This window comes from Ambystoma mexicanum, chromosome 7q, assembly GCF_040938575.1.
Source record: "Ambystoma mexicanum isolate Mex_15411 chromosome 7q, UKY_AmexF1_1, whole genome shotgun sequence".
In the NCBI taxonomy this organism is placed as follows: Eukaryota; Metazoa; Chordata; class Amphibia; order Caudata; family Ambystomatidae; genus Ambystoma; species Ambystoma mexicanum.
The window spans coordinates 46559116-46587009 of NC_090941.1; the positions used below are offsets into that span (position 1 = coordinate 46559116).

At 47.9% G+C, this 27894-nt stretch overlaps 1 protein-coding gene across 3 annotated transcripts in view; it reads right to left on the reverse strand.

The window, feature by feature from the left end:
- Window positions 1–27894, reverse strand: part of OFD1 (OFD1 centriole and centriolar satellite protein) — a 1295367-nt gene that overhangs the window by 854819 nt on the left and 412654 nt on the right. For all 3 annotated transcript variants that reach the window (XM_069640569.1, XM_069640570.1, XM_069640572.1), the window contains one exon: window positions 5539–5645. In XM_069640569.1, coding sequence (XP_069496670.1) covers window positions 5539–5645 — 107 coding nt within the window. The remainder of the gene's footprint in view (window positions 1–5538; window positions 5646–27894) is intronic.

The window sequence follows — 27894 nt, forward strand, 5'->3', positions numbered from 1 at the left end:
GTTTTTCCACCGTGCGTTCATTGTTCAATAAACACCCTTGAACTGTGATCACTTGTGTCTATTACTTGTTGCCACCATGATTTCCTTACAGTCCACATGTTGGCCTCCAGACAATTCTGAAGACTTTCCAAGAGTAGGATCCTTGAGCCGGGTCAGGGCTGGGTGTTACTACCGGTCCAAACGTTTAAGCACGGACGGGGGATCAGCACAGAAGAGTAGGGTGCGACGAATCGCAGGATTAGCCTGTGAGGCTAGAGAGGTGAGCCCACTACGCAATATCCTTCTTAGGGGTAGAGGCAAGCGGCACCTCACCGTGGGGACAAGGGCTCCCGTTCCGATGAGGAACTCCCAAGCCAACCCACCTATAACCCGTCACTACTAACACCTACCAGAAGAAAACAAAGAACAAGCTGATATTTGTTATCGTCATGTAGAACCCTGCGGTAAATCTGAAAAGGGATACCTATTCAGTACTGAGAAGAAGAAAACCACTAGAGTAAATACATAGAAGAGAGACGTTAACGCGCCACCAGGGAAGTCCCACGGCCACGTCATAAGTCGGAGAGGAGGAGACCTGGAAGTGAGAAGCCCGGGAAATCCAAATCCACTGTGAGAGCGGAGATGAAGGAGGCAGCAACGCACGGCTTCAGGTGCAGACAGAAAGCTGGCGAGCAAGACCGGATATGTTATGCTCAGGAGAATCTGAGATCGGAGAAGCCAAAGGACTGAGAGAAGGTCCAAGAAGCGACTGAGTGAGAAGTGGTGCCATGACCGAAGCTCGGTGGACTTGGGAGCCACTGAACAATGCCGAGACCACTTACCTGAAAGCACAGCGGAGTGTGCTGAGCAAAGAGGAAACAATAAGCCAACCTGCCATACACTGAAGAAGGCCCTGTGCAGACTGCAAGCCCGGTGACACGATCCCTGAGGCGGAAAGGTAACGGGAGTGTGGGAGACCTGGGTGGGGGAACTGAAAATAACGAGTGGAACATTCATACTAGTCCCAGTAAGGGTCGAGTAGGGGAAATACACAGTAAGAGTGGCAATTATTACTGGAACACTCATACGCGTCCCAGAAAAAGACAGGCAGTGCAAACAAGTGAAAATCACTGCTGGAACACTCATACTTGTCCCAGTAACTACCAAGTGTTGGAGAAAAGTGGAACAGTCCTACTTGGCGACAACAGGAAAAAGATTGGGCATGGAGTAGAAAAAAGGTCTCAAGTTTAATGAACAAGGAAAAAACAAAATTGCCCTAGGGAAGAGGGGAGCAGAAACAACAAAGGTCGCAAGTGAGAAGAATAAAATAGAGAGGGGGAACCAAGTGTGAAAGTCACTGTTGAAAATTTGAATAACCCGATATCTGAACTATACGATTCGAGAAAAGTAGTTACTAATAACTACTGACGAATACTAAAGTGAACCTGCTGAGAAGCAGCCCACAGGAGAAAGGAGTCATTCTCCTGTGCCTTAGTTGTTTTGATAACTCTTGTCAAGTCAAGAAAGTTTATTTCGGATTCCAAAAATCCATAAAACACATAAAACCAACATAATACATACAATGAATAAAACCCATCCTTTAAGAGCATCCACAAGAAACACTATATATACTTCCCATACTGATACAATTTACAACATATCTAAAAACAATATGCACTGTTCAAAACCACTCAACATAGGGATCAACGGCATTCCTCACCCTGAATCTTTATTATCCCCTTTCTAAAATACATCACTCTTTTCAGATAGGTAAGTAATGCCCATGCAACCAAAACAGAGTCTGCACAAAAGGAATGAAATAGCTTCTCTGTAATGGCGAATCTTAGACTCCCTAAGAACTGGAAATAATGTCGCTCTCCAGATCCCGAAGTAACCCGGGCAAAATATTAACAAATGTGGCAAATTTTCAGTACTATACCCACACACCAGGCAGGCAGCGGAATCCGGATAAACTTTCCAGTTCACAGTGTTACCTCGTAAGAGCAGACAGTCGAAACTTGCCCGAGTGATTAACCAATGGTCTTTTATGAACACCCCAGATTAAATACGGTTGAATCACAAAGGGCCGGCTAATCTTTACATGCAATTTGGTAAACGCTTCACCCAGAACAAGTTTATACCCATTTGCCTCTGGTTTAGATAGGAGAGCTGCTGGAGGAAAAGGAAAACTTAAATTGGCCTCTCCTAAGGCTTTTGCTATATAGTCCAGCCACAGAATGTTTTGCCACCCAGTCCTCTCCATAACAGAACTAATGATGAAGTGACAAAGAGGCACGAGCGTTCGCCCATAACCGAACCCATAAGAGTATAGGGGCCAATGCCCACTGATCCTCCCAAAATTCCAGGCCCAGTTCTCTATGAATAGCAGTGCATGCTGAAGAGTTAGGGAGTCCCAATAATCTCAAAAATATATTCTCCTTGACTTGTAACTCACCAGCCTTCTGGAAACCCCACAATGGAGCCCCATATAATGTAACTGCCTTTCATTGTGTGACATATATCTTAGAGACCACATCAAGCGGTTGACCCTCACAAAGGGACATGAAGCGAAAAATGTCCCCTATTTGTAGGCTCATTTTAGCGGACTGCTTAGTTAGGTGTGCCTTCCCCGTAATGGCTTCTGAGAATCTAATCCCCAGGTAATGAAAGACCTTCACCCTGGGGATAACTTCTCCAGCACAAATCATGGGTCGCATTGCAGCTGCCCGTTTTCTGCCCATGCATGCCATTACAGCTGATTTTTTAGAGTACATTTTTAACCCCAAATTGCTCATAAATGCTGCATACGCATTAATCAAGGTCTGCAGTGCTCTCGGGGTCCTGGCTAGCAATACAGTGTCATCCGCGTAAGCCAGCACAGCAAATGCCCGACCCCCTCGTACCAAAAAATCTTCCAACATAGTCAACAAATCCTTTGAGAGGCCATTAATGTAGAGGCAGGAACAGACTGGGGCTAGAACACAGCCCTGCCTCACTCCAAAGCCGACCCCAACTCTTTTAACGACAGGATTTCCAAGGCCAATTTGCAAGCTAAAGAGATATTTACAATCTTTAATGAGCTGGTCACACCCCCTGCCAGCACAGATGAGATCATCAAAGACAAAACTTGGTGCGCAAGCATCCAGTCTGTGATACTAAACAAAATAGACCTCCTCCAAAAAATAATTCAAGACCATTGCAAAGCCCTCCCCAACCAAAAGAGATACCCACTCACACGAGCAAAGCATAGCGATCCTCACCATTCCCAATTCTTCTTTAGAGACACTACTGAATCCGAGGTCATCGATCTCATTAAACACCTCAAACCATCTCTCTGCAAAGGAGACATATGCCCCCCTAAAATTATCAAGGAATGTGCCAAGGACCTTGCCCCTGTGGTTACTGCCTTCCTCAATGCTTCATTCAGAACAGGCTCTGTTCCTGCTAGTCTCAAAGAAGCATGGGTACGCCCCCTTCTAAATAAATAAAAACATTAGACACAGCTCAGCCCAACAACTACAGGCCTATAACTACAGTCCCGTTCCTCCTGAAAATCTTGAATAAGGCAGCTCATAACCAGATCCAACTATACATAGAATCCAATTCCATATTGGGCAAAAGACAATCTGGATTCTGTATAGGGCATGGAACAGAAACCGCCTTACGAGACCTAAAAAAACAAATCTCCCAGATCATGGACAAAGGTAAACCTGCCCTCCTCCTCCTTCTTGATCTATCGGCAGCAGTTGATCTGGTTGATCACAAGACTAACTACCCATCTCACTCAGGCAGCCCAATTTTCTAAACAAGCAGCCTCTTGGATTACTTCCTTCCTGGAAGGCAGAGCTATGAAGGTGTTCAACATAGCAAATGCCGACCCCACAACCATACACTGTGGAGTACCCCAAGGCTCCTGCACAACCCCAGTAACTGAAGGCATCTCATTCTCAACCTGGCTAAGGGTACTGCTGGAGCACACAAAGCCATCAGCCCCAGCAGGAGTTGAAAACACTACGCTGCAAGATGGGTCCTAGCAAGGAAAAAGCTTAACCGTCTGTCCGATGTCTCCCAGCATCTCCTCTGTGTGGAACACCATGGCATTGACGGAGTCCAACAAAAAGCAGATAACATGGATACTCCAAGGAGTCTTCTGCAATTTCTATGCATTGAATGATATACCAAGTTGAATAGCAGCTCAAGCAACAGGTTTAGTGCTGCCAAAGCCTCCTCGGTCGAGGGAGCACAGGTAAGGGCATTGAACTGCTAAGAGGCCTGAGCACCCTGGCAAAGGCTTTTTATCCTTAGGCCGAGACCCAGGAGTAGTGGAAATGGACCTCTTGCTGGAACTATGAGGCGCAATGCTCTTTGGACGTGACCTTGTAGGTGTTTGGTGAAAGGAATCTGAAGAGCCCTTGGTCATAGGACCAGTGCTATAAACACTACTGACTCACTTACCTTATGATTGTACTCAACAAAGCACCATAGTTGTTCAGAAGGCAGAGCATGGAGGGTCTCTTCCCAACAGGCAAGCATCTCCTTCAATGCCGATAAGAAAGGGAATCACAAAGCACACATGGTCGGGCCTAAGCACTCAAAGCACTGCGAGTGTGGGCCCTGTGCCAAGTAGTGCCATGCACATGGCCTGCAAACTGAAAAGCCTACCTTTATGAAACACAAACTGGAGGAAAGGAAGCTGGGAGCCCAACAAATCTTGAAGAAAAAAAAAAAAGGAAGGCGCAAAGCTGAGCTGCCGGCCCAGTCATTTGGAAAAAGGGATTGAAAGGGTTGAAGGGATGGCTGGTGGTTGGGGCTGGCATGCTTCAGGGCGACATACAACACCTGTGCTGGCCCATGCCCAAAAATGTCAAATTTTAGACTAGTAGGTCTTTTGCTAAACAAAAACATGCCTCTGCTGCCCCAATGGGAAGACACCTATAAGAATGGAGGAAAGAGGGCAAGACTGAGCAAGACTCTTAGTGGTATGCAGTATTTGACTAATGATTAAGGATGGTGCAGTGGTGTCAATTGAATCCACCAATCAAATAGATTAGCACATTACTGATTTCATTGCATGCTTTCCAAGTCAAGAATGTATAAAGGGATGGATGTAAAGTCTTAAAACTGCTTCACCAGTGGAAATTGCCCTGGTCACGACGTCCATTTTTCAGGTAATCCATCAAATTAAAGAAGCGATCAGCCATTAATCTTTATTCTTGATCCTAATCCCCCAAAATGGGCAATCCTACACAAGCCACTACTGTAAGCTATATCCCTTATGCCAAGGAACCTGAAACATGTTTTGGATGTAATTGGGTGTTGGCTCAAGCATTTCTATCCACTGCATTAGTCATGCCTAAAACTTTAAAAGATGTTTCATTCATTAGCCATAAGATGTCACATCATGTTAGTTACCACCACACTATTCACTGGGCATTACAATTTCACAACTGACTTTAAAGGCAATATGTGAAGTGAAAGGATTCCAAAAGCACACATTGAACACATTTTAGCAGATCATCTTCATATTGAAAGGAAATTCCAGTGATAGTTTTCACCTACAGTTCAAATGCTTCCACCCGCTGCTTAAGGTGTGTCTCTCTGCTTCGCACCATTTCTATATCTTTCAACAGGTGTTGTCTTTGTGCATAGCCTTCCTTTGCTTCAATCTAAAATACAAAGATATATATTATTTGTTTTTCTTCATCCGTACTGGACTAATCAATCATTGGCAGGATTATTTCAAATGGTACTTTGCTCTACCCAAGAATGCAGACGGGTTGATCAACAGGTAGTTGGTGCACACGATTCACAAAACTGATTTTGTGAAAAGTAAAAAGGTACATTCCTGTAACAAGAGCTCTCCAGAGAAGGTACACTTGCTCAGATTGATCATCTATTGAATATTCTGTTGGCTGGCTGGAATGCTACAACACTTTAAAAAGAACAGTAACATGAAAAAAAAACAGAAATAAAAATAAAATAGAACATTTCATACAGGTGTTCACAGTGTAAAACAGACTACTTGTTTCAGGTGGTCAGGTTGAGGATTCATGAAACATTTGGGCACCAGGAAAGCCATGTTCAGTTCCTTTTACGGCTGTGACGAATCCCGGGATGTCGAGGAGGCGTCGCGTCCCATGAGGCCAGGGAGGTGAGGCTGCTACCCGATAGTCCCCTAGGAGGTGGTTCTCAGCGGGAGGAGCTCAAGGGAAGAAACTCCACCTCTGGGGATCAGGGAGAACATCTCGGGAGAATGTGGTATAACTCTCACTCCACATCCTACACTCCTCCTTACGCTAGGAACCCAAGTAACCCGTCTACTACTCCCATGTATGTCTCTAAGGTGAGAAGCTCAACATTCACTGAGACAAGGAAGAGTAAGGACTACATAGGGATATCTCCATTGACCGGTACCAAGACGAAAAGGAGGTGCAGAATTATGAAGAGACATGATGAGAACTGACAAAGATTGTAGTAGTTTTTGGGCGTGGGATACCAGTCTATGCAAAATGTGAAGTGCTAGGGAAGTGCAGGGTAAAGAGGGGAGAATGCCAGTGAAAGGAGCTGGAGGAGGGCCACAGGGGGTAGGCGAGTGCTAAGGGGAGGCCAGGAAACAAGTGCCAGGAATTGCATGGGGTGCAAGGGGTGATGGTCCACATGCTAAGTGCGAGGAGGGGGTTGGATTGGGTGGGGTGTGGCGGCTGGTGCCCTGTAGAACTCAGAGGGAACCAGGCAGCCAGTCACTGCAGCAGACAGGGGAGTTAGCAGGGAAGGGAGAGAGAGAAGGAAGAAGAGAAAAGGAGGGTCTTGAGGAGCTTCCGGAACTTAAGGAGAACCGGCTGAAGCCTGAGAGGGTCAGGGAGACAATCCAGAGGGAGGCTCCTGCGGAGGAGAGAGATCTACCTCCCAATCTCTGCTTAGAGAAGCGTCTCATCTGCAGAGAGTTGAAGCTAGAGAACCGAAGGGCTCTAGCATGGAGGTATTTATGGAGTGAGAGTTGGATGTAGCGGGTGCCAGGCCCCGGAAAACCTTGTGAATGATGCAGAGGGTCATGAACTTGATCCTAGCAGCAACCAGGAGACAAGGGAGAGATTATAGGGATGGAGAGATGCGGCCCCTGGGCTTGAGGCCAAGGATAAGCCTTGCAGTCCTATTCTGGATTAGTTGAAGGGGGAAAAGGGAGGATAAAGGAAGACTGAGGTAGAGGCTGTTGCAGTAGTCAAGCCTATGGAGGACCAGAGCACTGGAGACATTGAGTTTCTGGGGGAAGGTGAAGAAAGGGAGGATGCCTTTGAGGAGGTGCAGCTGATAGTGGACCTTCTTGGCTAGGTCTGTGATGAGATGAGAGAAGGAGAGAGGGGAGTCAAAGATGGCACAAAGGTTTTTTGCCTGACAAGAGGGTGAGAGGAGGGGGCCCATAAAGGGCGGCCAGAGTGTAGGAGGGAAAGAGGGAGCTGGGGACATACATTAACTGTATTTCTGAGAAACCCAAGGGTGAAACCAAGTGCTGAACAGTGAAACCAAAGTGAAAGAAAGGCCAGACGAAGAGAGTCATTCCCCCTGGTGCTGTGAACTGTTAAACTCAAGCCAAGAAAGACAATGGGAAGGGAGTCATTCCACTGGCATTGTGGAATCGTTAAACCAAGTGAAAAGGAAGTCCAGGGGAAGGAAGTCATTCCCCCTGGCTTTGTGTGGGGAAAAACAGTGAGAGCCAGATATCAGGTGAAGGGAGTCATTCTTCTGGTAATTGAGCTTGCAAGGAGGATCAAAACCATGATCAAGGGTAAGGGAGTCATTACCACTGGAATGAAGAAATAGTGAACTTTTTGATGCAGAGTTTTAAAGGATCGACAGTCATTTGTTTGTGAAGTATTAACACCAGGGGAAGGGAGTAATTCCCCCCTAGTGAGGAACCTGCAACCAGAACTGTGCCATCCAGTCCAGGTGGAGGGAGACATTCTCCTGGACCAAGAACATTGGTGCAACCTTTATTTTAGTTAAAAGTGTAAGGTACAGAGATAGGGACGTTTGACACATGACAGTGGACTCTTAGTTACAAGAACATCCTGCAAGACCCATTAGTACTTCAGTTGAGGCCCTTGTGGATATAGGGGAAGATAGGTTTTCTCTTTTATTTTTTTAGATTGAATACAAGTCTATAGCAATCACTATGCCACCTGTATCAGTCTCAACACTGATTAATAGACATGCAGGTGAGGATACTCATGATGGAGAACCTTTCTAGCTGGTACAGCGTGGGGTCATTACAAGGTTGGCGGTAAGGGGTTAATGCCGCCGGTAAAGGTGCCGGTAACCCCTTACCGCCGCATTACAAGGTCCTTTAGCGGGTCCCTCTAAGGGCGGCTGGTTTTACCAGGCGCCCTTAGTGGGAGCCGCTAAAGGACCAGCATGCCAACAACGGGCCCGTTAGTAACGGGCCCGTTGTTAGCATGGTCCCCATTGCCATTGAGCCCTATGGGGGCTTGAATGGGAATGGGGATGGGTTCCCTGAATGGGGAAATACTTGGGGTTCCCTCCAAGGTTAGAATGGCCGGTAATTCCCCATTCAGGGAACCCGGACCCGGTATGCGGTAAGGGGTAGCCATGGCATTAATAGCGACATGGCTACCTCCAAACTTGTAATGAACCCCAGTGTTTTCCAGCACCATTTGAAATCGAGGCCAACAGCAATGTCCTATAAGATATCCCTTTTCTCTGCAGTTTGGCACTAGACTTGACTTACTCATAACACTGCTCGTGCACAAGACAGGAGCATTGCAAATGTACACACATTACCAGAACTATGGTGCTGGCTATCAAATCCTGCTACTAAGCTGTGAATTGGATATTTATGGTTTGAAAAGATATAAGGAAAAGGGAGAAAAATTAATTTGAGTCAGTTGTTTTAAATGACTTTAAAAATGTGACATTTTCATGATTGTGGATAAACAGCCCGCCAGTAATTATTCCACTGTCCATATTCAATTTCATTAGATACTTGTGGCCTTAACCCATGGTTCAGTATGACCTCAACCATGTTGTTAGATATGGTTCTTGTGTACATTGCCATTCATTTTTGTGACACTATTGGGAAGATTCTCTACCTTTTTTGGCGCAAATCCTCTGAAGTTGGTATGCCAGCTCTGATGGTATATAGTGATTCTGCCCCCTACCGGGCGATGGATGGATTGGGAAGACAGCCTCATTATTTCTTTGGGTTAGAGGAGCCAGGAGAGGATGAGAAGAAGAACCCTTTGGGCAGAAGATCTCGGATGTTTTCATGTCTGCAAGCTGGGAGATCTGTCCGGTTGCTTGCTTTTTCTATCGTGGTAACCACAAAAACGCCCTGAAGCCCTTCCATCTGAAATCAGACCGAGACCGCCTCGATCGTGGAAAAGGTGGCGTATGGGACCTTCTTTATCCTGAACAAGCTTGCCCATCTCTCCCGGTATAATCTCTTCCAAGGCTGTCAATATGCCTTGGTTTACGAGCCCTATCTCCATGGATTCTTGCTGGTGTGCTCCTGGACCAGAGTTGGCGATATGCCCAGGTTTTCTGTCGGGGGGGAACATCTCATCTCTGACAGACGTGGTCTCGGCTGTGCTTTGCTCCAGTCCGCTGATAGGGGAGAGCTGGCCAACACCTCCAGGGCGGGCTTGTCAGAACCAGACGACCTTGTGTATTTTTGCCCATCGAGTATGCTTCCTGTCAAAGTGGCCAGGGTCTCTCTGAGCTGACGTTTTTTATATTCATTTGGCCACCCAGCAGAGCCTTTAACAGATTATCGATGAGTGTCAGTTTAACCTCTCTTTTCTCTAAACAGTTTAGAGATTTCAAGTTTTGCCTCTCTTTTCTCTGCGGTATTCTCCCACATTCTGGGGTCCGATAACCCTAATGAGTTCTCTATAGGGGTCTTTGCCATCTCATAAGGCCACGCCCTGTCCTTTTGGACTCCACATCTCCCACCTCTTGGACGGTTAATAATCAGTCTTCATGTAGGAAGGTACAATTCTAGCTAGTCCCCCCACATCCAGCAACAAAAGTGGACAGTGCGGGTTACAGAGGGGCCAACCCCCATAGTCTTGGGGTAGGGGTTCCCAAAATGGTCTGGATTGCTCCCTTTTCTCTGGTGTGTGATGAATCAGTAATGATTCCCCACAAAACCTCGACCTGGAACCTTCCTCATGTGGCCAGGAAAAGGCAGACTCTTCCTGATCCCGATCCTGGGGGTGGTGTTCTGTGGGGGGGGAATCACATGGGCGAGGAAACAGGTCAGGAAGAAAGGAAGACTGCACTGTTTAACTTTCCCAGAAGCCCTAATCTTTTAATGGCTTATTGCAAAGTAGAACGAGTTAGAAATACTCACTTTTTTTGCCAGGGACTTGAAGTCCCATAATTCCCTTAGTACTGGGACGAGGAAGAGAGATGCAGAGGAACACCACTATGGGAGCGATCTCCTAATTAGTGGTGATGACCTACACCTGAAGGGGACTGGGAGGCTTAAAAAGCCCCATAAGGTGCAGGACAGAAAGAGAGAAGCAGAGGAAGGGAAGAGGAAGAAACAGCGCAGGCTGTGGTTGCAGCTGAGAGGGAAGCCTGAGGCGAGAGAAGACGCCGGGACCACAGAGTTGCCAGAAGCCACGGCGGATCCCGAGAGAGTCTTTGCCTGGGACTCTCCGTGTTGCAGAGGTTGCGCAGTGGGAAGCTGGAGAACGAGACGCTTGCCTGATAATATTTTGTTGTGCAGAGTATGCGCAGCGGGAAGTAGCAGCCGCGAGGGAAGTGGTCCCTGTTGTAAGGTTCAACGTGGCTGGTCTGCACCTGACCCCGTCCAGAGCAGAGGAGGCTCTCTTTGTCAGTGGCGTAAGCAGAGGAGGATCAGAGGAGGCTGTCCACCCGACCGCGAGAAGCCACAAACCTTGAAGACATGCAAACACCGAGCAGAGTGTAATCAAGTAACTTACCCGGTGAGTCTACTGCTTGCAAGTGACTCGGGAGCTCTCCAACGCTGTCCGCGTGTTCACAGCAGGCCGCTTCACTCGCAAGTGAGTGAAAGCAACAATAGAAGTAATTTTGAATACCGAACTATACGAAACCAACAAAAGTTATGCCTGTTAAAAGCAAGTGACTGTATAAATAAGCACATGAGAGAGTGGAAAGCCCAAAAACGCCATGGAAAAGCTGTAATTGTTCCAAAAGCTTACAAGCAATACCCAAGCTAAGAGTTTGTAACAAACCAATAACAAACCAGCAAAACCAGTGTACCAAGCCATACTTGAGGCAAGAGGGAAATATTAATAGGCTTAATGATTATAGATCTTACTGCTTATATACTATGAAATATAAATCTTCAGATAATAACCTACATTGCCAAAGCCAAAAAAGAAGAAAAGAGAGACTATCTTATGATCGTAATGTGGTTGCTAGTACTGAGGGGAAAGAAAAGTGGCAAACAGGCTGCCCTTTTGGAGTAGATTATCCAGAGGGAAAGGAGCATAGTTGCCAAGAAGTCTTGAAGAGCACCAATGTGGTTGTTTCCCCAACAACATGTTTTAATTTTGATGTTAAAGAAGTCAAATTAAGTTGTTGTTACACTAAGTTGGAAGTTACCATTGAAGCACTTTTCTGTTCTTGTTGTTGAAGGAGTAGATCGCAAGGCGAGTAAACCCATAGGGCAAGAGGCTTACCAAAAAAGCCTGGCAAAGGCATAAGCCAGGTAGTAGTTGATGCAAGTGCTGACCTGTGGTTCTAACATAAACAACACATATTGATTTGTGACAGTTGAAGACTTGTGAAAACATTTTGAAGAAAAGTTATAATTCTTTCTGAAGTCAAGTTTGAAGTAAACCATCCTGACAAATTCATCTGTTACTACAATGGAGAAGTTTGTTCTTACTCCAGCAGTAGTTGCAATAGTTTATTTCTTTTTTTAAAACCAATTGTGACAATTATCCTGATCAAAATGAAAAACTACACTAATAAAGTGTGAATGAGGTTATAGGTTTATTACTTAAAGGCGCCTACTAGACATTTCTAGTGGCAGATCCAGTATTTTCTTGCATTATGCTTTCAACAGAAAACTGAAGTGTCCTAAATAATTCATTTTTATTCTATTAATCAAGTGCAAAAAAGTGCATATCAATAAATACAATTATTTCCATAACATTCATACACAACATATCACTACTTAACATATACAGTGTATAAAAGAGAATACATATGTTTGCTTATAATGGCAACAGTTAAAAGTGCACAGACGCTAGGGGTCTTGTTTAGCTTTCGAAAAGTAATTCACAAAAACTATTTAACATTCTAGTTTTTTGGTGCTCATATTATCTAGTACAACTCCCGCTTAAACGTGCACAGTGCTAATAGTTGTAGTGCTAACCAGTGTTTCCTATCTAAGGAGCTAAAATATTTGTATTGCAACTCATTTTTGACATGTTTTTAATTTGTCCTAAATATAATAAAATGCTGAGTGCTTATATTAAGTACAAGGTGCCTGATCAAGATATTTGTTGTTGCTTATGTGAAGAAAACCAACATGAGACTGTTCTTATTCCAGGAGGAATGGGACCTTATGATTTCTGGAGATACTTTATTGAAGCAGCAGAACTTTATACAAAACCTTGAAAACTGTATTGGAACTTTGCGTCAAAAAGGATTTCCTTGTTTTCTTTGAACTGTGCAGAAAACCTTGCTCAGATCTGGGGATGGGAAAATTCACCCAGGTTATGATAAGAGATATTGATGAACTGAATTGCTAAATATTTCCTTATCGCTTTATTTGTTGTATAAGTGTAAGGGCAGATATTCTTTTGTTAGAGTGTTTCATTTAGTTTATTTGGGGGAGGAAATATTCTTCAGGGGAGGGATAGTGAGGCGTTTATCCACATTTTTTATTTAATAAAATGGCTAAAGTTGAAAACTCTTTACAAAAGGTGTCCGCCTCATATTTCTAACCCCTCACATGTGGGCCTCAATCTAGACCAGCTCCCTCTCTGGGAAGGGCTACGACCTTCGAGTTATGTCTACTGCTTTGCAGGCAGGCCTGTCAACCAGGATTTGTTTCAAGGTCTTCCAGTTGTTCAGCCACGTTGGTTGCCACGGGGTCCAGCCACAATAGCGGTCTTGGTCTTTTTGCGACGTGGCCTTCTTTCCCCACCCAGTTTCATGTCTTGCTTTATAGCCCAGTTGTTTGACTTCTTCCGCCTTTGGGATAAGAATCTTCACACATGCCAACTGGGCTATTGTTTGGCTGGGTCTAATCCAGTATGTGTTGTTCCCTAGGTTGAAGAGGACAACCTTGATCTCTCACTGGTATTCCCTCTCAATCATTCCAGCTCACACATCCTGCAAGTGCCTACATGCTAAACCGGACATAGGGGGTGATTCCCTTCTATGCCCCTGTGGAAACGTCTATAGGTTGTACCCTGCAGCTTTGGATGTGGTGTGAGGGGTCAGCAATACAAGGTGAACAACTGTTTGATGATTGTTCAAAATGAGCCATTTTATTAAAGTATAAATAATATGCAATGCCTCCCCTTCCCTCGCTCCACTGGCTCCGGGTGACTAAAAGAATTCAATTTAAATTGCTCTGTATAGTTCACCGGGCCTATTATAATCAGAGAGCTGAGTTTCGTCGAGATAAGTTTGCGCCCTACATTCCGGGTCATTCCCTTCTCTCTCAGAGTGCCAGTCTAGTGGTGGTTCCCAAATTTCATCTTGTTCGGGTTGGCGGCCGCGCCTTTTCAGTCATGGCCGGCAAACTGTGGAACAACCTTCCTACTGCAGTTAGGAAAATCGAGAACCATCTTTTGTTCCGTCGATACCTAAAAACATTGCTATTCTAGGTCACGCGGATGGGGTTGCTTCATCTAAGTCCTAGTGCCAAGATGCCCCTTGGGGTGAACGCGTGCACTACAAATGCTGGCAACATAACATACTCTGCCGAGGATTTCCCTGCCTAACTAAAACTAAAGGGAAACAATCCAATACAAGAGGTCTGGCCCTCACACTAAACATTACATACAAAGGAAATATGTGGCAATTCAAAAAGCATTAACAACATTCACAGTTTCTTGATTACCTCTCAATATCCTGGGCGTATTCCCTTTCCCAGGATTAAAAGTGAACTCTACTCCAATGTTCAGAAAATAAAAAGAAACAAGGAAATCCTTGAAGATAGAATAGTCTCAGGGCTGGGGCTAGAGAGCCCAGCAAGAATGGTGGTCTCCCCGTGATCTAAGCCATCCAGATCAATAAATCCTGCTAAAAGGCTGCAGTCACAGATGCCAGATGTCAGGAAAACCATGCAGAGGGGTGCCGGACGTCTGATAGCCGTAGTTGGAGGTTTCTGGGTCCCTGCATGGTGCGGGAGACGGCTGAGCCTAGGAATGGCCCAAGCTCAGAGAACACTGTGGAAGCGTGCGGCCCGGCTTATACTTCGGGGAGAACTGGCGCAGCACGAATACCGCAGCAGGGTATGCTCGCCCTGGTAGCCGGTCGGGCACCCTGTGACATAACAGACACGGATCTTGCCGCCCCTGTGCTGATACATCCTGGGAGACAAGCAGTGGCTGGTCACGGCTGGTCTCAATAACAGGAGGTGTCGCTGGGCACAGCTGTCCGGTTTTATGTGCGGTGGAGCCGCTGCGCAGGATAAAGGGTTGTGTCAAGGCCTGTGGAGGCAGCCGCCGGCGCACCTGTGAGCTGTGGGCCACGGGGGCCTCCTGGAGCAGCGGGGCAAAGGCGCCTGATGAATGTGGGGAGCGCCCCCTGTGGAGTGCTAAATGGCAGGGATTGACGGCTGCTGGGCGCATGGACTCTGGTGGCTGGGAGACGTGGTGGCCTGGGCCAGTGGCTTGCTGGAACATACAGGACGGCCTGGTGAGGTGTGACTGGGCAGAAGATCTTTGTAGCGGCATTCAGCACTCCAATAGAGACCTGCTGGGCATAGAGCAAGCCCCAGGTGGTGGAGGAGGATTGGGGACACATAGGCATGTGTGCAAATGCGCCAGTTAGTGTATGTTGGGATGCAGGGGCCCTCCTGCTGGGTGCCTCAGTGGAGCTGCACAGGCATTAGCTGGCTTCGATGCACGGTGAGACAGACCAGAAGCACAGGATTCTGACACCAGCAGAGCCCCTCGCCATGGGTAAAACCGACAGGATAAGCGCACACTGTCTTTTCAAGGGGGAGCAGCTGCTAAAAGACTAAGACCCCTCAAACGGCATCCGATCCTGGGGAAGACTTGACAGGGACATCAGGGACCATGGAGGACCAAGGCATGGGGGTTAAGGAAATCTTCCTTCAAATTAAAGCTGTCATTGGAGGCCTGGATACAAAGCTAGGCGTCCTCTCCCCCAAGATAGATATGCTGCAGCTGAGGCTGGATAGGCACGGCGAACAGCTTGACAAAGCTGCAAATAGGATATCACAGTTGGAAGATGCATCCAGTGCACTGCTATCCAGGGTCACAGCCCTGGAGGCTGCAGTGAAATCAGTGGTGGCCAAAAACAAAGACCTGGAAGGAAGGGCCCGGAAAAATAACATCAGGGTGGTGGGCATCCGGGAGCAGAGTGGTATGACACGAATGGAGGAGTTTATCGAGAAGATAAGCAAGTTGGTGCCGGGCGATAGAGTACGCCGCTTTGTTTGTCATTGAAAGGGCGCAGAGGATTTCAGCCTCTAAGCCGGTGCCATTGGCCCCAACGCGTCCTATTATAGCACGTCTAATGAACTACTGGGATCGCGACACCGTCCTGCTCATGGCTAGGCAGAAAGGGGACCTTGTCCTTTGATGGCAATTGGTTCCAGATATTTCCGGACGTTTCAGCTAGGATCCAGGAGGTCCTTCACCGAGGTGAAATGCAGGCTGCGAAGCAACAATATTAAATACTTCATGTTATTCCCGGCCAAGCTGTGCATTCTATAGGATGGGAAAGTGCAGTTCTTCACGAGCCCCGATGAGGCCAGCTCCTTCCTGGACAAGATCGACAAAACTGCTCTTGGGGGAGGCAGTGGGACATGCAACAGCAGGAGGAACGGCGAGCCCGGGGGCCTGGCGGTCCCTAGGACAATCGCTTGGGGTCATCCCTCATTGTTGGTGAACTGCTTGCTCCTTCGGTGCCTTAGTCACCACTATGTTTGTCTCTGATGACCTTGATACTTTGCTTCTGGTTTTTGTGGGCTGGTGTTTGGGTGGGCACCGACGCCCCAAGCACTGCCAAACACTACATTACAAGTTGAATGGGGGGGGGGACTTTTCATGCATATTGGGCTAGCTCGAGGGCGTAGGGGAGGAGGGCTACAGGTTTAAAAAAGAAAAACATTTATTAACTTTTACATAATGTACAGACATATTCATGTAATTACCAGTGTCATCTCAATGTTCAGTCTGCGTTCCAGCTCAGTGCCAAAAGGGGGTGGGGGGGGGGGGGGTTTAATGGATGTGTTGCGGTTATCCATATTACCTCTTTCAAGAAGAAGGGAGTGCACATGGGCTGTAACAGGGGGTATCTTGTGTATGTTCATCTGACAGCCACCCCGTGACAATATGCAATTGACTCGACACAAAGTACGCCTCGAAGTTAGGGGCTTTGATCCCACCCTGGTCATAAGGCTTCTGCAATTTTTAAAGTGCCATTCAGCATGTGGAATTTTGCCATAGAAAACTCTGACATGTGGCATCTAGTTTCTTAAAGAAGGTATTGGGGATCTCATACGGTATATTGGTGAAGTAGTGAAGAGACCTGGGAAGGACCACCATCTTGAGCAGCGCTGCTCTCCCCATCAGCGAGAGTGGTAGCTTAGCCCAGAAGTCCATGGACTTCTCCACCTTGTCTGCTGCTTTTTGTGTGTTGTGCGTGTGTTCCATGTTAGGGTCATGATAGATGTCAACTCCCAGATACCTGAATGTATTCACCTCCCATCATATTGGAAGCTCTGGTAGTGCATGTATGGGCCTCCCACTGTACCCTGCTAAGGGGGAACAGACACGATTTTTGTCTGCTGTGACACGTGACAAGTCTGCATAGCGCTCCATACCTCTAATATATATTGTATTGGTCTTGGGGTGTTTTAGATATAACAGTATATCATCTGCGTATAGGGAGATCAGATTACGCGTAGCCCACCATTTGTGTCAATGCCCGCATCCAGGTATTCTCTCCTCAGGTATGCCGCTAGGGGTTCTAAAGCTAGTATAAACAGCATAGGTGATCCTGGGCAACCCTGCCTTGTACCCTTCTCTAACTCCCATTGTTTCCGATATCTGATTTCCCGTTTTCACTCTCGCCACCGGCTTGTTATAACAGTAGCCGTGCCCGTTCGACATATGTAGGGCCCATTACGAATTTACTCATTATGGCCAGGAGCCATGGCCATCGAACAGAGTCAAATGCTTTGATCGCATCCAGTGAGGCAACCACATACGGCTGCTACTGCCCTTGGTGTGGTCAATGACCTGATGTAGCCTGCATAAATTGCACGTAATGTCTCTGTTTGGGACATATCCCGTTTGGTCTAGGTGCATCAGTTTATCCATCACCCTTTAGAGCCTATTGGCCAGTAAGGTTGTGAGTATCTTTCAGTCTTGGTTAAGTAATGATAAAGGTCTGTATGACCCACAATCCGAGTCGGGTTTGTTTGGTTTTAGCAGTGGTATAAGGGATTCGCTTAACGACACTGGGAGTATATCCGCGTTAAATGCTTCCATCGCTAGCAATGGGGGTGCGACATCTGCTATATACTTTTTGTAAAACTCGCTGGGCAGCCCGTCCGTTCCCGGCATCTTGCCGGTCGAGAGTCCCCTGATAGTGGTTTCGAGCACTTCCAGAGAGATGGGAGCCTCCAGCCTTTTAGCCTCCTCCGGGGTCAATTTAGGCAAGTCTATCTGTGCCAGGGCCTCATAGATCTCAGAGGGCTGTGTTTCAGACGTCGCGGTGTACAAATTCTAGTAGAAGTCAAGGAAGCATCTGTTGATGCCTTCCTGTATCATACACTCCACTCCATCCACCCCTCTGATTGACCTTAACGTTTCCAGTTTGGATACATTTTTGTATAACCAGGCAAGCAATCTCCCCAGCTTATCTCCCTCTATGTGCTGTTTTTCTACATATTTCTCATAACTTAATGCTCCCAGTCTATCCCAGTTCCTCAAGCTTTCCTGTTTCAGGTGCATTGCCTACCGGGCTTGGCCTACTGGTGTGCCCTCTGCTTCCTCTATACCCTCCAATGCAGCATCTGCTTTAGACAGGTAGCTTTCTATCACAGCTTGCACTCCCCCTCGCTTCCGAGATAGCAATTCCTCTAATCACCATCTTAAAGGTTTCACACACTATCCCTACGGATGCCACACTACCTATATTGTGTTTAAAGTAGTCTTTAATGCCCGCCCAGAGTCGCTCTCGGAATGTCTCATCTTTCAGCGATTCGCTCTGAAGCTTCCAAGTCGGTATGCGTGCTTTGGGAGGAAGTATCCGCCAAGTGGCTATTAGTGGTGCGTGGTTTGGTAATACTTGCGCCTTGTGGTCCGCCTTTGTAAGCTCTCCTAGTGAATCCTCGCCTGTGAAGATGTAATCTATGCTAGTGAACAGGTCTTGCGGGGCTGTGTAATGTGTGTATCCTCGTATTTGGGGGTGCAAGGCTCTCCATACATCACTTAAATTAAACACTTGTAGCAAGGTGTTCAAGGATTTGGCCTCGGGGGCCGGGTGTACTAATCTATTATCCGATCTGTCTAGCTTGGGGTCCAGTGTACGATTGAAATCCCCCCCCCCCCATATTAATGTACCGCTCCTGTGCGTGCCTATATGCTGGTATAGGGAGCGGAAATATGCAGCTGTATCGTGATTCAGAGCATATGTGTTTATAATACTTTATCTCTCTATCTTCTAGGAAGCCTTGCACTGACACCATTCTGCCTTCTTTGTCCCCAAATGTTTCGAGGATCCATAGGGTACTAACGGCACTGCCCATATCAACACTCCTCTAGCATACGCTGAGCGCAGAGTGGTGCCTGATCATTTCCTGGCCAAAGCAGTCGGCATGATTTCTGTAAGGTGCGTTTCTTGTAGAAGTGCTATGTCGATCCTTTGGTGGCGCAAGTAGGTCATCATTCTGTTCCGCTTGATATAGCTATTAAGCCCCCTGACGTTCCATGTGACTATCTTAAGTTCCTCCATCATCTCCGTCTGCCTTTTCATGTCTTGATAGTCTGTTGCTCCTCTGCTGCGCATGCTGCGTGAGCGTATAGGCTGACCCCCAACTATTCCCTTTAACTCCCACCCCGCCCTCCCAACAATTGCCCAGCTCAGTACCTTGTGGTCAGGCATTCTGCATCTCTCTCCAGCCCCATGTGTCCTTCCCTGAGTAGCCGGAGTGCAGCAGGTGGACACAACTGCTAGTATCCAACCAACAAACATTGTCTTGGGTAAAAGGGCGCTCCTGCGCAGCGTGCTCCTTGGACTCAGGGATCACGTTGCTTGACCTGTTGACTCATGATGGGCTTATGTCAGAGCCAATCAACTGCTCATCTTATCTTCACGTCTTTACTGATCGGCCTCACGCGATTCCTATGCTGCTTACGTGACAGTACGTTCATGCGTCTGCAGTGCCTGCTGGTTTGTCTCTGGCGCTGTTCAGCAAGTTCTCTGCGAACATCCTCTGGGTTATCGAAAAAAACAGATCGGTCATTCCTTATAATCTTCAGCTTTGCTGGATACAACAGCATGTACTTGAGATGTGCTTGCCGCAGCCTCCTTTTCACTGAGGTGAAGGGCATTCTCTGCTTTTGTACCTTTAGGGTGTAGTCTGGGTACGCTGTGATACTTGCAGATGCCTTCTGGATCGTGCCCCCTATCCTAAAGTATTCCAGGATCTTCCCTCTGTCCTTTTAGTTTAAGATCCGGGCTATGATGGGTCGCGGCGGGGCACCCGGCGGTGGCTTCCTCCCCAGGGACCTGTGTGCCCGCTCCACCGTGAACCCCTGCGAGAGGGTGCCCAGGCCCATTTCTTGCAGCAGCAAGTTTTCTATGAAGTTTGTGGGGGTCGCACCCTCTTTACTTTCCAGAGGCCGATAATTCTGATGTTGTTTCGTTTTGCCCGTCCTTCCGCGTCCTCGACTCTCCCCTCTAGGTTCTGCATTTGCTGTTGGAGTATCGTTACATCTGCCGTGGTGATATTTAGTCCTCCTGCATTCTCCGTGACCTGTTTCTCGAGGGTCTCCATTCGTTCAGCCAATGCTCACACATCTTGTCGCAGGAGATTCATGTCCAGGCCAACAGTGTCTATTTTGGTTTTCAGGGCCACTTTCAGTTCCGCAATGGGCGCAAGGATCTGTTGATTTCTGCTCAATTGTTCTGGTTCCTCTTGCCACGGTGTTGCAAACATATCTACCGTGGGCTGTGCTGGGTGGTATTGTCTGCAATGGGCACTTGCATGTTGGTATGCCTGGGGCACCGTGGATATAGTATTGTCTATTCGTATCTCAACTGGGTGTGGACTATTTGTCCATATGTTGTGGGTGGTTATCCCACTCCGCAGCAGCTTACCATGATGATTGCTCTTTTGCATGGAGACGCAGGTTCAGGAATACCACTCCTCTTCAATGTGCTGCGCTATTGTAGTTTACAGTTTGCTCCGAGGCTGGAGCACATGCTGAGTGCCAGCTTATTCCGCTGGACCCGTCAGGATCTGTGAGGGATACTGTTTGTCTCCCCCGTAACGTGTCTCCCCGCGGGGCAACCTTCAGTCTCCATTAATGGTGCAGAACCGCGTTCACTGCGGCCATCACACGCGACCCCACCGCCTCCCACACCTCACTGCTGTCCACTTCCACAGTGTGGCTTTGCTGTGGCGCTTTTATGCCCGCATGCCCCACAGCCGTGTTCAGAGCCCGAAATTATGGCGCGGAGCACTTCCTGTCCATTAGCGCTCCTCAAGGATTCAATGTGTCCCGGCCGCTATCTACGCACCCACCATTATCTGTCCCCACCTGCTCCTCACCTCAATGAGTCTCAGCGTCTGTACCCACGAAATGTACCAGCTTCACACAAACTGTTAATCCTGGTGCTCTGGCACGCCCTCAGTCGCTGCCATTGTCATATATTCATGGGGAGTTGTGATCACCTCACGCATCCACTCTCGTTGAGGCACCTGCCTCTGGGTTCACCTTGGTTGCTCAATTCTATTCTCCTCCCGTTAGGGGCACCCGGCACTGCAATCCTCTTCCTTCCTCCCGCTGGGCCTGCCGCGCATGTTACCTGGACTGGTATTACACACTGGGGGACGGAGGCCCCCAGCTGGCAGTGCAGCTGGCGAAGCGACTCTCCCCGGCTCCGGCTTGGGAGGCGGATGTTGTCCGCAGCTCCTCCGCGTTCCCCGCTCCCGACTGTGTCTGCGTTCTTGGCCTCACAGGCGCTCGACATGGCTATCGGTCCTCCACGCCGTGTACCTCCTCCTTGTTATCTCTGCAGCCCATCCCTTGCGCTCTTGTTCAGACTGTTTTGCTCGGCCTGCACTTCCATGTGGCTGGCTTTACTTGGTTGAGTTGGTGTCTAGGCTGCCGAAGCCATCTTGAGTGAAAGTGCTTGCTGCCTCGCCCACGGCTTCCGTGGGCTGGTACTTTGCTTCCCAGGATCCGCTGTTGTCACAGGTTCACCCACGCATACCGTAGGCGGTTACTGCTGTTTTACTGTAATTTCATCTCCAAAGGATTAAAAATCATGCTCTTTCAGCACAGCTCTTGCCGGATCATGCAGGAGCCTTGCGGGAAGCGTCCTCATCACATGGCTGCTTGGCCACGCCCCCGGCGTTGGGGGAGGTGGGTTGTTGTATTTGTTTGGAGCACCAGGTATATGCGTATAACAATTGTACAGAGTCTCTGTTGGGCATGCAGCACTCCTCAGGTTTGGGGGATGAATGTGCTAGGTGGGGAGGTGGCGGGGGCGCAATGAGATATGACCTCGACCTTCAGGGCAATAACTTGAAACATTAGAGGGGTGTAATCTGCCTGGTAGGACGCGGAAGATTCTTATATAAATGAAAAGGTATAGAATTCAACTTGCTTACCTGCAGGAGACGCATCTTACACCAGACAGAAGGCTAATGGGCTGCACATTGGGGCTGTCATAGGTACTACTCCTCATAGTCTAGGGGCATAGCAATTCTTATTCATCACTCGCTCAAATTCCGCCTCTCTGAGGTATCGAGAGACCAAGAAGGGAGAGCCTTTACTGATCAAGGGATTCCTGGAGGGGGTACAGGTGGTCCTGATAAATATATATGCCCCCAACATTGATGATCCAGGTTTCTTTGACTGGGTGTTTGTGAAACTGGCTGACTGTGAGGGGGCCACCGTAATCTGGGCAGGGGACATTAACACAGTGTAAAACACAGCTATGGACCGATCCAGTACACGTATAAAGCCAGTCTAAAGCAAGCTTGAGGGCGATTGATATCTGCACCACATATGGGTTGGTCGACGCCTGGCGGGTACAGCACATGATACAATGGGGCTAAACCTTTCACTCATGGTTACACGGCTCCACCACGCGTATAGACTACTTATTCTTCATTGGGGCCGGAGGAGTTTCGATCGGGTAGTCTGCAATCCTCCCCAGAACTATCTCGCACCACTCTCCTGTCATCCTGGAGTGCTTCGCTGCACGAAAGGCTGGCATGAGACCCTGGAGATTTAAGCCAGAGGGCCTTAGGGACGAGGTTTTACATAGGGAGATCCAGGAGGAGATCACTGACTTTATCGGTCGCAATATGGGATCTGTTGGGTCACACAGAACGATGTGGGAGAGCCTTAAGTGCTACATACAGGGATGTGTATGACCAAAGAGGCGGGCATTCTGCGACTGATTAGGGGGAAGCTGGAGGCTAGTTAGTGCACCTTGAAAAGACTGGAGGAGGAGTTTTCTGACCTTCAGGGACACTAGTATCCTAGCTAGGATCAGGCTTGAGCTAGACACCTTCAATAAGAATGCACTTCGGGAAGTTAAATATCTGAACAGGGGGAGATTGATAAGGCAATATGGGGAGGGTCAGAAACCAGGAGCCCTGCTGGCCAGGATGTTGGCTACAGACCGGACACTGCAGAATATTGAGGTGATAAGGGACTTGCAGGGGAAATTCCAATAGGATACGGCCAATTTAGCAGAATCCTTCCAAGAGTTCTATAGTAATCTCTACGCCTCGCGGTCGACTGTGGGTGCCGCCATAATACAACAGTATTTGGAGGACATTGAACTCTATTGGTTGGACCCCTCCCAACGGGAGGTACTTCATAGGAAACTGACCCTGGAGGAAATACTCTTGGTCATTAGGGACCTCACGATGGTATCCCCTGTGAATTCTATAAGGACTACACGGCCCTCCTAGCCCGGCTCCTCCTACAGTTGTTTGTGGAATCATTGACACTGGGTTCCTTTCTCCCAAAAACTTAGGGATGTGTCTATAACACTTATACACAAGAAGGGCAAGCCCCAAGAGGACTGTGCGTCATATCAGGCAATTTCCCTCATCAACGTTGACAAAATATTTGCCAAGTTGTTGGCCAATCGGCTTCTCACTTTGATGCCCAGACTGGCCCTGGCAGATCAATCGTGTTTTGTGCTGGAGAGGAACACTTACTATGGGTTGCAGAGATTCTTTGGGGTACTGGCAGCATTGGACCCGGGTTTGCAGGCTGCATTACTAGATGCCAAGAAGGCATTTGACTCAGTCGAATGGCCCATCCTCTTCTCCGTACTGAGGAAACGGGGACCCGATTTATCATGGTGAAACTCCTTTACACCTCTCCCTCTGCTAGTGTCTCAGTGGGGGGCCACCTGTCAGGACAGATGGGGATCAGGCAGTGCTGCCCTCTTTCCCCCCTGCTCTTCGCATTGGCAATGGAACCCTTGGCGACCATACTCTGTGAAAGGTACTTACAGAAAGGTATACAACTGGGGCCTCATAGAATGAAAATCTCCCTCTATGCCGATGATGTGGTCTTGAACCTGAGGGACCCTGCTGACAATTGACGCTGGTAATGCGGCAAGTGATCAGGTTCGGAGCGGGGTTTCGGGTCTGCAAATTAACCATGGTAAGTGTGTGGTGTTCCCCCTTACGGAGAGTACAAAGACCTTCTCTGTCGAATTTGGCATTCGATGGGAGTGGGAGAACACCAGATATCTGGGCATAGAGATCTCATGGGACCCGGACATTCTTTATCGAGAAAATTATGGCAGGGCCGTTAGACCCTTTACGGAACAAATCCAGAAGTGGCCCGTCCTCCCGCTGTCTTGATGGGGCAGATCTCCGTGATAAAGATGGTTATATTACCTAGGTTTCTATACTTGTTCACAAATATCCCTATGTACCTGGTTGCAAGGAAGGCCTGGTATCAAGGATAGATACAAGTGATCACAGTTCAAGGGTGTTTATTAAACTGTATAGGTAGTTTGGAAAAACGCCTAATCCAAACCTAAATCTAAGATGGAAGCAAGCTACGACCATCAAATAATAATAAGGCAGTCCTAGTGGCATTGTGTGAAATAAAAGGGCCTATACTAAGAAAATCCTAACGCTAAAATACAAAAGAGTGTGGGATAGGGTTCACAAGAAAGAAAGAAGTGTTCACAAATGATAAGTCAGGATGTGTTGGCCTGGGGTCTCCCTTCCCCACATTTTGAGCACAGGACAAGGCAGGAGTCCCGAGCACAACACACTCTCGAGCTTTCCCAGCATGAGACAACCGTTCAGGTTCACGCATCAGGACCTTCGGTGGTTAAGTCTCTTTTCTACAAAACGTCTTGTCCCCCAAGGACCTGATGGGTTTCAAAACAAACAAAAGAAGTTCTGTTCCAAATGTACGTTGGGTGATAACTTCACCTCTGGGTTTCCCTCTTCCGGTCACAGACCCCTCACAAATCTCAATCTCCCTCTGCCGGGTTCACTATGGCTTTTCACAAATCAATTTCTCTTTTAGCTCTCACAAATCTTAATGTCTTTTTAAACACTTCACCAGGGACATCCCTCTATCGGGTTCACTTTTGTCAACACACTGTTTCTTGGGACTTTAGACTTCGTCCCTCTTTATTGGCATCCCTGCGCTGGGTTCACTCTTGCCATTTCACAATTCCTTTTATTTTCTTATGATGCAGGTTTTACTTCACTTGTGTTTTCAATGGTTTGTCGATCAAAAACTTTCGACTGTACATGGATTTTGCTAGACCCCTTTATGACCACTGGTATCAGTAGTTTCATTCAAGTGTGAGCAACCAGAGTATCTCGAGTGAGCACCCATGTGGCGTCGGACCCCTCTGCAGCTGGTCTTCCCATAACAATTTACAGTTCCTTGAACTTTCCTCAATGTGCCACTTTGCGACTTTCAGTCAACACAGTTCGGTTTCTTTATCAGTAGCCCTTTGACCCACCGGCTGTGATGAACCGCTTGGCATTTCACTATCTGGAGTCAAGGCCGTTACCACAGTAGCAGGCGTCTCCCTCTGTTCTGCTGATCAGTGTAGGCACGCTCCATGTACCATTCACATCTGCTGCAACACACTCAGGCTATTGTTCGCTGTCTTAGGTTTCCTTCTGCTGAGGCTTCGTGGGTCTGGGTCGGACAGAGCAAGGTGGCTTCTCTCCTTGTCGCCCCTTCGATACTTGCCGCCTTTCTCCTCCTCTTGAACTGCCTTGCTTGGATAGCTCTCTCTTCGTGCGGTCTGCCTTGCTCATCCTGTGCTCCACCTTTTATCCCTGTGGGGAAGGGAAAGGGCCATCTGGTGTGTGTGTGACTCGGGTCAATTGCCTGACTTTGCCGGACTCTTGTATTGGGACATGTCAGGTAAACAGCTTTGGTGTTAGGGCGTTGTCTTTCGTGGTGTGCGAAAGTGTTCGTGTGGAAAAAGGGGGGGTAGTGTTTCTGGATGTCCTACAATGTAGGATGGGGTAAAGGTGTTGGAAGAAGAGGGGTACCGTGTCTCACCCGTCGGTTTCCCACTTCCACTCCCTGAGGACCCCCCACCCACGTGATCCTCACTGGTCCACCCCAGGAACTGGATCCAATAGCGAAGGCCGTGTCCTGGCCACCTGAATGACAGATCCCCGGGGACTAGCCAGGTTGACACCCTCAGGTTTCTCACATGGTCCATGCTGACTCAACCCTACTGCAGTGGCAGGTTGACCTTGCCCGACTTTTTGGGCGGCACAAGCAGACTATTTGTCCTTCTGGTATGCCATACACTTTATTAGGCCTCACATCCTGATCGAGAGGGCTCTGGTAGCGCCAGACCAATGGAGGACGGCGATCCTGCGTGAATTTAAACGCAAACCCAGGGTAGGATACATAGTACATAACACGCATGCCATATGGCATATGGCATAGGATAGACAATAAGATGAATGTGTGAGCCCTATAAGCACCTGTAATACCGGCTAGACATGTGTTTGGCATGGGTATCACAAAGGAACAGGTATACTTGTTATGTTATGTTATTTTGCATTTATATAGCACCGTATATACCATTGGTATGGTCTGAAGGCGCTGGTAGGTTGAACGCCCTTGGGAACCGAAGTTTGGGTCAGTAGAGAGTCAAAAGAGTCCAAAGGTGCGCGTGCACACCAGGTATGTGTGCAGCTGGTGTGGAATTTGTGTAGTACCTGCTTCATAGCGGTAGGTGTGGTGGTTGAGAGATCAGGAGTATGTGGTCGCTCTGGCAGGATTTATCCAGACCGAGTGTGGCTGCGTTAGGCCTGAGGAGAACGCCTGGCTGGGGGGGTGTAACCAGCAGTGTTTACATAGAGTGATGGGGAGTGAGCGGGAGATGTTGATATGAGAAACAGTTATACCGAATGGTGTCATAGTATCTCTGTGTTCTAGTTGAGTGGTGGTGTAAAGAAGAGAGTAAGCGTGGGGTGTGGTATGATGGGATTTATGCTCTTTCAAATGTTCCCTGCATTCCATGGCATATTATGTACGTTACGCAATTCTATGCGATCAAGTCCGTTCTATGCACTTTTATTAGTTTCAGGCGTTCGAGATCAGGGGTTTCACTCATCCACTCTGTACGCTCATCCGCTCTGTACTCACATCCGCTCTGTGCACTCATCCAATCTACACACTCATCCGCTCCACGTGCTCATCGGTTCTTTGTACTGATCTGCTCTATACACTACTCTGCTCCACACAATCATCCCCTCCACACACTCATCCCCTCCACACACTCACCCCCTCCAAACACTCAACCGCTCTACACATTCATCCGGTCCTCGTACTCGTCCTAATCTACACACTCATCCGGTCCTCCCACTCATCGGGTCAACATATTACTCGTCCGCTCGATATACTACTCATGCGCTCTACGTACTCATCCGCTCCACACACACACACACCCGCTCCACATGCTCAGCCACCCAGCGCTCCCCACACCCAGCCGCTCCCCACACCCAGCCGCTCTCCACGTTCATCCGGTGTAAACATTCATCCGTTCTGTATAGTCATCAGTTCTCCACACGTTCATTGTCATTATCAATCATTATCTCCATTTCTGCAGTATAGATCTCCTTACTTTCCCAGTGATTTATTCATATTATCTACTTCACTGTTTTGATCTACTTTACTTGTTTAGTTCTGTTTGTCTTTCTAGTTTACATTTGAGTTTATTAGCTGTCAATTTCTCACATCCGGTAGTTTGTTGGGTCGGTGTCATTGTGATGCTGTTAGTTTGGAAACCGGTTGGTTTTAGGGGAAGAGCCAGGTTTTCTGTAGTTTGCGGAAGGACGCTAGATCCTCAGTTAGGCGGATGTGGGGTGGGAGCGAGTTCCACAGGGTTGGGGCCAGGGCCGAGAATGATGATCCGCCTAACCACCTGACTGAGTTTGTCTTAGGAATTACTAGGAGGCCGGCTGAGCTTGATCTT